At 43.7% G+C, this 14,380-nt stretch overlaps 1 protein-coding gene across 1 annotated transcript in view; it reads right to left on the bottom strand.

Annotated features, from left to right (window-relative positions):
* shank2b (SH3 and multiple ankyrin repeat domains 2b) overlaps positions 1 to 14,380 on the bottom strand; it is a 220,153-nt gene that overhangs the window by 189,452 nt on the left and 16,321 nt on the right. The window contains exons 5-6 of the mRNA XM_085408855.1: positions 3,561 to 3,712; positions 2,782 to 2,949 (exon numbers count right to left, since the gene is read on the bottom strand). Coding sequence (XP_085264981.1) covers positions 2,782 to 2,949; positions 3,561 to 3,712 — 320 coding nt within the window. The remainder of the gene's footprint in view (positions 1 to 2,781; positions 2,950 to 3,560; positions 3,713 to 14,380) is intronic.

Below are 14,380 nucleotides of genomic sequence, written 5' to 3'. Positions count from 1 at the left end.
TGCCGGTGGATCACTGACTTCCTGACGGACAGGAAGCAGCATGTGAGGCTGGGAAAGAATGTCTCGGACTCCCGGACCATCAGCACCGGCTCCCCTCAGGGCTGTGTTCTTTCTCCTCTGCTCTTCTCCCTGTACACCAACTGCTGCACCTCCACCCACCAGTCTGTCAAGCTAATCAAGTTTGCAGATGACACCACCGTTATTGGACTCATCTCGGACGGGGACGAGTCTGCCTACAGGAGGGAGGTTGAACGTCTGGTGTCCTGGTGCAGCCACAACAACCTGGTGCTGAATGCCCAGAAGACAGTGGAGATTATTGTGGACTTCAGGAAGCACACAGCCGCACTCCCCCCCATCATCCTGACTGACACCCCCATCACCTCTGTGGACTCATTCTGCTTCCTGGGTACCACCATCACCCAGGACCTGAAGTGGGAGCCCACCATCACCTCCGTCATCAAGAAAGCCCAGCAGAGGATGTACTTCCTGAGGCAGCTGAAGAAATTCAACCTGCCAACACGGACGATGATGCAGTTCTACACTGCAATCATCGAGTCCATCCTCACCTCCTCCATCACCGTGTGGTACGCTGGAGCCACTATCAGGGACAAACAGAGACTGCAGCGTGTTGTGCGCTCTGCTGAGAAGGTGATTGGCTGCAGACTCCCATCTCTGCAGGACCTGTACACCTCCAGGACATTGCGGCGTGCAGCTCGGATCTCAGCTGACCCTTCTCACCCTGGACACAGTCTGTTTGACCTGCTCCCCTCAGGCAGGAGGCTCCGGTCCATTCGCACCAGAACCTCTCGCCATAAGAACAGTTTCTTCCCCTCTGCTGTTGGACACATGAACAATAACCATATGACTGTTCCCGCTACTAACACATGACCCTACGCTGTGTTCACTGCATCATTCCATGTTTGCACTGATCACCACCTGCACTCATGTATATATCTTTCAACGTAGCACTCTTAATTCTTATTCTCATGTATATATCTCATGTATATCTCATGCACATATCTTTCCACGTAGCACTTTTAATTCTTATCCCTACTTTTATTTTTTTCCATGTCTATTTAAGTGCTATTTATGACACTATGTTTGCACTGAAGCACCGCAGCAATTTCCTAATGTTGTAAACCTGCTCAACATTTGGCAATAAACCCCATTCTGATTCTGATTCTGATTCTGGTATCTCCATATATTCAGTCCAGATCACTTTCCCTATATTTGCAACCATTTGGCCAATGCTCATGGATCAGTGAGTTGATGTCTTGCCCACTCCCGGCATACAGTTTGATGTCATCCATATACAGAAGGCAGGTGATGGTCACTTCAATCCTGAATCTATTTCCATATGAATGTCAGTCCCTGTACTTTGACCCTCTGGACTGTGGGAGGAAGCTGGAGTACCAGAGAGAACTCATGGAAACTTCACACAGAAAGGTAGAGATGGTAGAGTGAAAGTCAGGAGCTTTTTGCTGTGAGGCAACAGTACTAACCACCGGGCCACCATACTGTACACCCTGAAGGTGAGCGGTGGAGCAGATAGAGAAAGCCTCCAACTACGCCAACAGGGTGCTTCTCTTCCATGAGAAGGAGCCGGTCTCACGTCTAAGAACAATCAAACCCTACTTCCTGATGGACCTGATGGCATCGCTCATCCAGGACCGGAGGCAGTCCTGGAGCTGGCTCTTAGGATGAGCACGGCCAACACAGACCCTTTCAAAGATAACCTACTTGAAATCTATCTATCAAATTCAAAAGATGGTGATATAAACATTAGTTCTCAGGGGAAAGGGGAGTTTGTTTATTTTCCTTTTTATTCTTTCTTATTCTGGGATGAATCGAGGAAAACTTTTAACTGTGTAACTGACTGATCATTGTTTTAATGCAACTTGGACAAATAAAAGTTGCTTCAAAATAACTATCAAAAAAGCATTTCTCTGCCAAGTACCAAGAACTGGTCTACAAGAAATGTAACATAAAGCTTTAATATCTCCCCAATAGGCTTGTGTTATTATTGTGTTAATATTATTATGCTGAAGTTAAATTATGTGATAAAAAATTACCTTTATGTGAAGAGATAATAATTGGCTTCTTGGTGGTTCTTTTGGGATAGAACTATAAAATAAAAGAATTTCTTCTCAGAGACCAATACAATTCATTTCAAGATCAATTAATCTGTCAAGCGCCATCAATATAATAAAGCCATTACTGTCCAGTGAAGGGATAACATTCTTGTGTCCATGAAGTTTGTTACATTACTAACGCTCAGTGCTTTGTTTGCCTGTTAGCATGAAACATACCAGCGTATGGTGTTCGTTACGTTCCTTGATGGCATTTTCCAGAATTTTATGGATTAGTAAAGAAAACTTTACAGTCTGAGCCACCATCAGCCATCCTATACATGTAATTGTTAATTGACAGCAGAGTGTTATCATGTCTGAAATGGGACAGTTGGGGGAGGGCAGAGTTTTTGACAGCTCCACAAGGATAACGAGATGTAAGGAATCTGATAAAGCAGATGGCTTGAACGCAACCTCACACACGCTTTGTGGAGATGCTCACAGTTTGTTACTGCTGCAGAGTGGCTCCCTTTAAATGCCTTTATCTACTTCAACGGGTAACAGCTGCCAAGACAGTCGCCCACAGCCGGAGAAAGGCTATGTGTGTGCGTGCCTTACTAATACAAGCTGTTCCAAATAACCACAGAGGAAATTTTTTTAAATCTATTTTTATGTGCGTGTCTAGAGGTGCACGTCGTGCACAGGGTCGTACCTGGTGAACTTCATGCCAGCCGTTCTCGTCTTGGCAACACACAGAAGCGTGGTGGTTCAGTAGAAGCTCGCAGCAGCCTGGGTCCCCACCCACCACCACACTGTGATACAGGGGAGTCAGACCCCGGCTGTCCTTGTAGTCTGGAGAAGCTCCCAATTCTAGCAGCGTCTAAGGATGGACAGGTAAGAAAGTTAGACAGGTAGCTGCTACATTAGTATAAAGCAGATAAGCTGTGATTCTTTCTTTGCAAAGAGCTCGCAAACCTGCACACGTGCTGTGTGCAAATGTGAGTGATATTTCAGTTCACCTAAAGTCACAGGAGTCACTAAAACAGTTTTCTGGAACCAAGTTTCTTTAACATTTACATAAATTTATAATCAAAATATTTTTACAGACTCAAAGCTGTTAAAAGCTGATATAAAAGCTGATGCATGTGCACATGACACACACACACATACCATTATGAAACTGACTGTCCATTGTGAGATTTCAACGATAAAACACATTTTGTTTCTCTTGCAGAAGTCTTGTCTACACTCACCTATAGCCTTCACTTCACGAGTACAAGTACAGTTAGAGGCATCATCCCTTAATCAGCTCAACATGCTGTGAAATGACAGGTCTGCATGCATTAAGAATGCATGTCGGTTACGTTGCAGCAAAACATTTTCGAGCATGATCTATCAGCTGTCAGACTTTCATTGGGCTTCTAACACAAAGAAAGCCAGCAATGCACAAGTAAGCAAGTGCTAAACAAATGAAAGGAGAGGAACCTTCACCGTGAGTATAATCTGGTTCTTCGACCTTGCAGCTTTGTGAAGAGCAGTCATGCCATCTTTTGCCCTGAAGTCCAAATGAGCTCCTCCATTCTTCAGCACCTTTATGATCTCCCCCGCATTGTCCAGGTGAGCTGCAAATGTCAATGGGCTCTCTAGAAAAACAAGAAATAACAACAACAAATAAATATTTTAATGACTGAAATTCTGTCTGGAAAGAAGAGAGAGTGAAGAAAAAGAAAGTGCAGACTGAAAACTCAAGGGACAGCATGTGTGCTATCATTCAAACCACATTTTAAGATTTGCTTTTACTTTAACACTTTAGGACACCTGAGAAAATTAGCACTTGTTAAGTGGTATAAGCAGGCATTGTAAAGTGAAATCTGCTGCTGATGAACCCAATGAAAGTCATGAACCAAAATGCACTGATCAAATAATATTCTTCTTCTGTATACTCTGCACTTGGTTTCAGGCAGGTTTTTCCACTTATGGTTTTGATGATGAAGAATTGGAATCAGAATAGGCTGTATCCGGTCTTTACGTCTGACGTCATTAGCCCTTTCTGGGTCCAAACTCCACGTCAGGTCAAACAAACACTGCAGCATCACTCAGAGTTAAAAACTGTCTAAATTCTTTCATTTTTAATAAAATGATCAGCGTTGCTGCTTTACCAGGTGCAACAATTAAGTTTAACATCCAGGCATCCATGAAAACAGAATTTATTAAATTTAACAGAGTTAGAAGTTAGCAGGAAGTTAGCTCGCTAGTTTCCACCTAAGCATGATATAGCACGTTCTGACTGAGAGATTTCTAGAAAAATTCAAACGTACAGCTCTGTTATCACTTCCAACATAAATGAAGACAGAAAACTAAACAGCAGTGACGTTTGTAGAGTTACTGAAGTTGGACTAGCTGGTATATAATGATGTGCCACGTGATCGCTAGCTACACAGCTATGTTAGCATAACATAAACACAGTGAAGCTGGAGGATGAACGCTAACTTCTTTCCACTCGATAAAAGTTAACGTGAGGGTTCCTGATGGTTAGAGACAAATGCAATCGCATGGCAGGATGCTGTAAACAGACCAAACTTCAGTCAGGAGAACAACTGAGATAATCCATCCACAATACGAGGTTAGTCATTCATATACTGTTGCATGGGCTGGGCTGTAGTTACATCGTAAGGGTTTAAAAACGGAGCTTTAAAATGAACAGTGATGATAAAAACTGAGGGAGGTGACAGTGATCATTGACTGTTTTTAGGGGCTTTTTCAGATTAAATAGAACAAGATACAAAGCACTTAAACATGTTAGAAACACAAGTCTTAATAAACGCAGAGTAGTTTGGACCTGGAAGCAGGATTCATCACGTCATCACTTAAAGACTGAACTGACCAAGTATGTGTACAAATATGTAACAGAGTAGACGATAGACACGACTGACAGTTTGACATCAACATGACAATGGTGCAGAGTACAAAGATGCTGGAATAAATAAAAATGTGCATCAGCTTCTGCTTGGCTCATTTTTGTCCTTAATAAATCCAAAACTGACTCCCAGCTGCACGGTGCATTTTAACAAGATGTGTTTTGTGATGGTCTCGTGCATTTGGCTTCTTTTAGACTCACTCTTAGTACAAATAACACTTGACTGTAGTAAACTGGTGGATATACAAGTTTGAATGGACCTATACTTACATACTAAAATGAGGTAAATATATACGTGCTTCAGAAAGCGCAATCTGAATTTCAATGAGAGCGCTCTCATGTATACTTTCTGATGCAACATTTGGGAGTTTGTAAATTTTCATATTGCTTTTTTCACCATTCCATAATTCAAGTGGGGTTTCAGCACACCTTTCAGCGCTTACAGTCGAGGTTCAGGTTGTTACCTCATTTAAACTGACATGAAGCGGGCCGATAAAAACAGGTCAGTTCGCTGTCAAGACTAATTAGAGTAGTAAGGGATAAACTTTGAGGTGATTTAAACATCGACGAATGTTTCTCAATTAGGTCATCAAAATAAGACACTTTAGCAACAGCTGTGACCCAGTTTGATGATATATCAAACAGTCATGCTCAATCATTTCTAAACTGACACAGAAATCATCTATGGAAAGCATGTATGATTTTTCTGTAGTTATGTCAAAATAAATGATTTCATTCCAGCCAGCAGCAGTTCTTTCAGTTACCTTATTATATTGAGAGATAATACTGTCTCCTGCACACTTGTGTAAGTTTAGTTTGTCATTCTTGTAAAAATGTCACATGTGAGAAATATTGTTGTGGCAGAGCAGAGCCCAGTGTAGTGAAACTGGATAAGAGCGACCAAAAATTCAGTCGCTATGTTTGCTGTGACAAAGAGTCATGAGCACTTTTTGAGAGTGGGAAAGCTATTTCTCGCCTTGTACCAAAATGAATGGCACCAAGTGGGTAAGTGGCAGCTTCTGAAGGGATGGAAATGAGGCTTGATTTGTCCTACTGTGCTGACAGTGCAGACATGGGGAGCTAGATGAAGACGAGTGATTTTATTTTGTTTCTGCGATCATGTGGAGCTTTTGCTCACTGGCTGTAATCAATAGCTGGTACGAGCTGAGTCCTGAACACCAGAGACGCCTCTTCCTCTAAGCAGCAAGACATTCATTTAACAATAGCGCCCAACAGCTCTCAAAGCCCAATATGATAACCTCAATTCTCTGCCTAATAACCTCTTCTGCTCTTCTGCTCTTCACTCCATCTTTATTTGCCTTGGTAGACCATTTTTATGGCCAGTCTGTCCACTCAATACTGACCATGTTAAGCTCTCCAGCACTGGACATATTCATTAAGTGGACATAAATAAACATAATTGTCATCCTTAACAATCAGGTGAGTCAACAGCACTTAAATCGGTGCTTACCAAATGATTGGAGAAAGGTTTTTTGTGGGTGGTTGAACAACAATAAGGTCGACAGACGTGATCCCTTCTTACAAAAGGGTCTTCTGCTTTCTTTTGTTTTTTTAAAGGAAAAAGAGCAGCTTGATGTTTCTTCCTCACAGGCGGTTCTTCTAAAGTCCTCACGGTCTGATTAGCATCCTCTCAGGGGCAAGTACAGCTGAACCATGAGTGATTCTCTGTGCCATAGTAATACATGCCCTCCAGAAGCTCAGATCTCAGTGTAAATGTCTCCTCTTCCTCCTTGTTGTTTTTTTTTAGCAAAAGCTTTGAGAGTTTTCTGTCAATCCCATTGTGGTGTGAATAAGGCACGGCGGGACCACAGATCATCATTTAGAGCCATTTATTGTCATCAGCTGCAGCTCTTAAGCTGCCAGCCGCACATCACACCACAACTTACAACACACAACCCCTGCTCCCCCGGTTTTACCACGCCGGGTGTGATTGCAGATGCTGTGCAGGTGCGTCTGCACGACATCACCGACAACGCCTCACCACGCACCCCCATCGCCTGATTGAGGCCAGGGAGCCATCCGGCCAGACCTACTCCCCCAACCAGTTTCCAACCCGGTGACAGGACTGTGTCTCTTCTGGCAAGCTGGCACAACCCCGCGGGCATGGTCGTGAGCCCCTGCTCACAGGGACCTGTGCAGATGTCCGGCATGCACTGGCCTCTGGTGGATGTGAGGCTGGTCTGGCGAGCACGCCGATCTCAAGCTTGGTGCACGCCAGCTCCAATCGAGCAGGCTCCCCTGGCTCTGGGACCTCCGTCTCCTCTGTCACCGCCGCCGCTCCCGGCTCGATCAGCCACTCCTCTTCCTCCGGCCAGAGCAGACCCCTGCTCCCCTGTGTTTTACCACGGCGGGCGTGATTGCAGATGACGTGCAGGTGCGTCCGCACGGCATCGCCGACCATGCCTCACCACACCCATTAACTGTTGAATCTGTACTGAGCTGGAGAGTGGGTGATATTTTAGTGAAAGGCTGATAGGACCAGTGCTTAGAGCAGCTGGTCCTAGCACACTTCAAATCCTGTCTCCCCCCACCCTGGACCCCCACCAATTCGCATACCGCCAGAACAGGAGCACAGAGGATGCAGTCTCCATCGCACTGCACTCTGTCCTCTCACACCTGGACAACAACAACACCTACGCCAGAATGCTGTTTATAGACTTCAGTTCAGCATTCAATACAATCCACCCCTCACAACTCATCAGGAAACTGACAGACCTGGGCATCAGTTCCCTCATCTGCAAATGGTTACTGGACTTCCTGACCAACCGCCCCCAACACATCCGGCTGGATAACCGCTGCTCATCTACAATCACGATGAACACCGGTGTACCACAAGGCTGTGTGATGAGCCCTTTCCTCTACTCCCTCTTCACCCACGACTGCAGACCTGCTGATGGTTCCAACACCATCATTAAGTTTGCAGATGACACCACGGTGATTGGCCTCATCAGTGACAACGATGAGGCCGCCTACAGGGAGGAGGTGGATCGTCTGGGTGAGTGGTGTGACACAAACAACCTGCTGCTTAACACTGAGAAGACCAAGGAGCTCATCGTGGACTACAGGAGGAATGCTGACCCACATCCGCCCACCTACATTAAGGGGACGGCTGTGGAGCGTGTGAGCAGCTTCAAGTTCCTGGGCGTCCACATCTCCGAGGATCTCACCTGGACGACCAACTGCTCCAAGCTGGTCAAGAAGGCTCACCAGCGCCTCTTCTTCTTGAGGACTCTGAGGAAGAACCACCTGTCCTCAGACATCCTGGTGAACTTCTATCGCTGCACCATCGAGAGCATCCTGACCAACTGTATAACAGTCTGGTACGGGAACTGCTCTGCCTCGGACCGGAAGGCGTTGCAGAGGGTCGTGAAAACTGCCCAGCGCATCGCCGGAGCACCACTTCCTGCCATAAAAGACATCTACAGGAAGCGGTGTCTGAAAAGGGCTGGGAAAATCATCAAAGACCCCAGTCACCCATCACATGGACTCTTCACCCTCCTGCCCTCTGGGAGGCGCCACAGGAGCCTCCGGACTAAGACCACCAGGTACCGGAACAGCTTCTTCCCCACAGCTGTCAGACTCCTGAACTCTGCCTCCTGACATCTGACCCACATTAAACTCATGGACTGAACATACACACACCCACAATGGACAACTGTACCCTCAAACACACAATAATAACATGGACTGAACCACCACTCACAACCACTAGCACTTTATATAGCCTCTGTAGAAACTATCTACACCCTCACTTATCTTAACTGCACTACTGTATAGCTCTGTGTAAATAATCATTCTGTACATTCGATAATCTTTAATCCTACAACTGTTTACAACTTGCATAGTTCCCATTTCTGTATAGCTGTATATCCCAGATTCTGTAAAGTTATTTATTTCATATTCTGTATAGTTTTTCATATTTATATCCTGTTCATATCCTGTACATAGCTTGTACTCACTACAGCCTGTACATACTTATAGTTATAGAATATTCACAACATACTTCATACCGTGTACATTATAACATACCATAATAGACCCATTTCTGTAATATACTCACATATCTATATTATAATATATATTGTAATATATCTATATCACTAAAGCACTTCTGGATGGATGCAAACTGCATTTCGTTGCCCTGTACCTGTGCATGTGCAATGACAATAAAGTTGAATTCTATTCTATTCTATATAAAAAGTCTGTAGCTTTTAAAAATAGATAAAGTTGTTACCGCCTTTAAAATACAAGTATGAATTATTAACCACAGTCAAGGAACAAATTTATGCTTGAACTAAGAGAACCCACCCCTTACATTTCCAAGAATGGCTTTTCACACAGTCTCTGGTGTGATGCTATGAAATGAAGGGTTTATGAGTTACATGTTGCTTGTTTAAGCATTAAAGCTTTTGGATATTAGCTAAGATGTTGGTATTATCATTATAGGAGCAGCTCTATTATTCTTCCATAATCATAAAGGGTTTTGGTTTTTTATTTCCCTGCAAACTTAGAACACTGAATGTGTGGGATTTTGTGTTTTACACCACCGCTCATCAGAATGAACAATGTTTACTGTTGTACTAAAGTGCATGTTTGGCTTCTTTCAGTTGAGTGGCACAGGTGAGTGCAGCTCCATGTTATTACAGGTCAGACATGTCTCCTAATGCATGCTTATGGGCCACACATGTTTACAACACCATAAACACAGGGACAATGGCAAATATTGATGTGCTGTTGTGGAGAACTTGGACTATCTGTGTAACCTCTCAAGGATCCAGCTATCGCCTCAGGATGTTTTAAAGCTCTCCATTATCTATCAAGATAATCCACACTGAGTGAAAGCTCAGTGTGGAATCACTGAAATGAAAGCTATGCCATGACAAAGCCTGCACTGCATTTTATACAGTAGATGTAAATGTAAATGTTTTCCTGAACTCTTCAACAGTCATCAGTGATGATTTGATGGAAACTTTTTAAATTTGGATTTTCAGTCCAGTCCTTTGACTCTTTCGCCCTGTTTCCTTTTTTAGATGTGGCATCTTGACAGCCACTCGAAATCCACTGAACGGCCAGATGATCTACACTGAACAAAAATATAAATGCAACACTTTTGTTTTTGCTCCCATTCCCCATGGGATGGACGTAGAGACCTAAAATTCATTCCAGATACACAATATAACCATCCCTCCCAAACAGTGGTCACAAATCAGTCCAAATGTGTGGTAGTGGGCACATCTGCCATATTGAGATAATCCATCCCACCTCACAGGTGTGCCACATCAGGATGCTGATCTGACATCATGAGTAGTGCACAGGTGTACCTCAGACTGCCCACAACAAAAGGCCACCCTGGAATGTGCAGTTTTGTCTCACAGTAAAATGCCACAGATGCCACAAGCAATGAGGGAGCGTGCAATTGGCATGCTGACAGCAGGAATGTCAACCAGATCTGTCGCCCGTGCATTGAATGTTCATTTCTCAACCATAAGCCGTCTCCACAGGCGTTTCAGAGAATATGGCAGCACATCCAACCGGCCTCACAACCGCAGACCTTGTGTAACCACACCAGCCCAGGACCTCCACATCCAGCAGGTTCACCTCCAAGATCGTCTGAGACCAGCCACCCAGACAGCTGCTGGAACAATTGGTTTGCACAACCAAACAATTTCTGCACAAACTGTCAGAAACCGTCTCAGGGACGCTCAACTGCATGCCCGTCGTCCTCATCGGGGTCTTGACTTGACTCCAGCTCGTCGCCGTAACAGACTTGTGTGGGAAAAAGCTCACATTCGATGGCGTCTGGCACGTTGGAGAGGTGTGCGCTTCACGGATGAATCATGGTTCACATTGTTCAGGGCAGATGGCAGCTGAGAATGTCCCAGTTCTTGCATGGCCAGCATACTCACCGGACATGTCACCCATTGAGCATGTTCGGGATGTGCTTGACCGGCGTATACGACAGCGTGTACCAGTTCCCACGAATATCCAACAACCTCGCACAGCCATTGAAGTGGAGTGGACCAACATTCCACAGGCCACAATTGACAATCTGATAGACTCCATGCGACGATGTGTTGCACTGCATGAGGCAAATGGTGGTCACACCAGATACTGACCGGTTCTGGGTCCCCAGACCCCCAATAGCGCAAAAAACTGCACATTCCAGGGTGGCCTTTTGTTGTGGGCAGTCTGAGGTACACCTGTGCACTACTCATGATGTCAGATCAGCATCCTGATGTGGCACACCTGTGAGGTGGGATGGATTATCTCAATATGGCAGATGTGCCCACTACCACACATTTGGACTGATTTGTGACCACTGTTTGGGAGGGATGGTTATATTGTGTATCTGGAATGAATTTTAGGTCTCTACGTCCATCCCATGGGGAATGGGAGCAGTAACAAAGGTGTTGCGTTTATATTTTTGTTGAGTGTATAAGATCCTGTTTTAGGTAATGTCCATCTGCTGTGGATTTTTTTCAAGAACATACGGCACACCATGCTGAGATGCGGCAAATGTTTGGCTAGCAGCACTTGGGAATCATCTTGTTGGTGCAAAAATGCAATTGTATGCCAATTATATGCTTGTGTTATTACTGTTAATCGATCATTTTAATCACTGCCTTGCTTGCTGTTAAAAGTGATTTTTCTGAGAACCCTTGAGTGGTGTCTGTGGCATAATTACTTTAAGGCAATAACTTGATAGTAATGGAAAGATCACGGAGCAAGCCTTTGGTAAATGAACATGACCACTCACAGAGGAATAATAATACGCATACCTCTAATGCAACTTTATTTCAGTTTTAGGTCCGTCACCATCTGCAGTTAAGGTATTTAAAGGCCTTGCCATATTTTAAGAATATATCATCAATAAAAATAAATAGATAAGCACAACCTTTCAGAATCATAGGAAACCCCAGATGTACATGATGTATTTGACATGTCCTTCATTTCCTATTTTCCCTGAACACGTCTCATCCTATTCCATATTTTTCTGTTTTCACAGTCAGCAGGCAAAATGTTTCTGGACAACCACAGGCAGCGTGCATGTGCTTCCTGTTATATAACAAACGAATATTGTGTGTATTTCGTTTTGGTCTTTTGAAGCTCCTGTTTAAAAAAATGTGCCTGTGTTGCTCCTGATAGATTTCTCATCTATTTAACAGAGAACACCGATGATGTTAAGTGGAAGAAGAAGTTCCACAGCAAATTAAGTTGAGTGAACAACAGAGTGGTGCAGTGCATGCTTGGAGATTATATGTTGTTGTACTTGCGGGGTGTTAGTCTCCTCAGTCTGCTTCCAAGTGGTCCTGTGAGGACTCCTAACTATCATCCTGGCCTAGTGCAGCATGAAACACCTGCTCACTTTGATTTTATGGAACATTTGTGTGTTGAGTACACACTGACGTTAGGACATAACTCATTAGCTGGGTAGTAGCTGCCCACCCTCCATGTGTGGCTCCAAAGACACAGAGCCATGCCTCTGGCTGGGATAACTCTATTTGCCCAGGATGGAGCAGGCAGACCTAACCCACATTTTCCTCAAGGGAATTTCTATACACCACTCACATGTTCACACCTGGAACAAAGAAAATCCTTCACTGCTGCCCACAGGGCAGTGTCCTCCACTTCAGCAGGTTTCTGAAGCAGTGCACATGTTTGGTATTTAGTGGCTCCTTTTATATTTGGCACCAAGGCCAAACAGCTCTGTTTTCTCGGTTTAATTATAGAATACTTTCACAAGGCACTCTAGCTTGTCTTGAAGGGTGAGTTCAAAGCTTTTCTCGCTTTCTTTTTTGAGTTCAGCAGAATTGAATGGCTTCTTCTTTATGCCATAAAAATTACATATATATATATTTTAAAAATGCAGTGTCCCCAACATACATGTGAGTTCTTAAAAACAAAGCCTTCATTCCCCTCCATCCTCACAGATTTTTACATGTACCATTTCTAATTTAGAGTGCAACTTAGTGCCTTGACAGCCATTCAAAAATTGAACTGACGAATACCTTCAGAACCGATTGCATCGAACTGTTGCTTCTGGAAGGATGCTGCTTTCCCTACTAGTATTCCTAAAACGACAAGTCACTTAATCCTGTGCATGGAGCAGCCTCTGGTCATGATGGGACTGGAAGTAGACCCCTTGGCTTTGGTGTTGGCTTTTTTTTTTTTTTCCAATGAAGGGCTCTCGACCTTGGTGGACCACATATGATATCTTACACAAATCAGTACTTTTTTGGCTCTGGCGTCTCCTCCCATTTAGCTACATTTTAATACATTTCTTCAACAACATTTTACAACAACAGTTATCTCAAGATCATTTCATTGTAAGAAGCTACAACATTACAGAGAATGATTCACAAATAATACTCTATGAGCGAGCAAGAACCAGTTCAACAGAACAACCCGGCTCAGGAAGGGTTGGTTAATGACATACAATATTGCAATTAATTAGAGTAAAAGGGTGAGTGGAGAAAAAAAGGCTCCGGGTGTAATGGTTAGCACTTAAACAGCACGAACCTCCAACAGTTTAACAAAGAGGCAGTTCAGGATCACCTGATTCAACTCTTTAGCAAAGAGAAATGTTCTTAAAGTTATACGAGGTCTCCGTGTCTTGAAACCAAACTGGGAGCTGGTTCGATGGGACTTTGCCTCTCATTCTGCTTATGTAAACTCTTGTAACCACACTTTTCCATTTGGATAATATGTTCCTGTGGGGGCTTCAGATACGATGGAATCTGATCACTCCGATCTTAATTCTAAATTAAATTCTCCTCGTGTATGCTTCAGGGAGCTTTTAGGACAACCTGATTATAAGGAAGTACACTTTGACCAGCCTAAAGTAAGAAATACATGGACGAGGTTTTCAGTATCTTTTAGATAAGATGCTTCTAATTTGGTATAAAATTAGCACACAAAATGGGGAACTTGAAGATCATTAAAGGGCTTTTGCATTTTTAACTTTTTAAATATAATCAAAGTCGAAAATAAAGGCAAAAAAAGGTGTGGGCATACTTGGGGACTGACTCTTTTAACTGACTCATGCCCGTCCACAGTCTGCAGAAGGTTGTAAAAGTGCCAACAAGAGGTCGCTGTGGAAGCATACTTGCTCACTTTGGGAGATTTACACAGATGTCCTGGTAAGAGCGAGGGAGAGCAGACGCTAACATCCAAAAATCCACATCTCATTTAGGTGCTACCATGAGATCCACTAATGATCCTTCCACAGGTTCATGAATGGTAAACCTTTGACTACCTTTGCTTCTAATAAGCTGTCTTTTCTTCATCTTGGCCAAACTTCAAATAAATGGTCGATTTTTAAGCAAGGGTTGATAATAAACTAAAAACTTCAATACAATAAAACAAAAATAAA

Source organism: Rhamphochromis longiceps, linkage group LG1, assembly GCF_057381845.1.
Source record: "Rhamphochromis longiceps isolate RC_006_pf linkage group LG1, R_longiceps_female_GT1.1, whole genome shotgun sequence".
In the NCBI taxonomy this organism is placed as follows: Eukaryota; Metazoa; Chordata; class Actinopteri; order Cichliformes; family Cichlidae; genus Rhamphochromis; species Rhamphochromis longiceps.
This window is presented reverse-complemented; position numbering and strand designations above follow the sequence as displayed.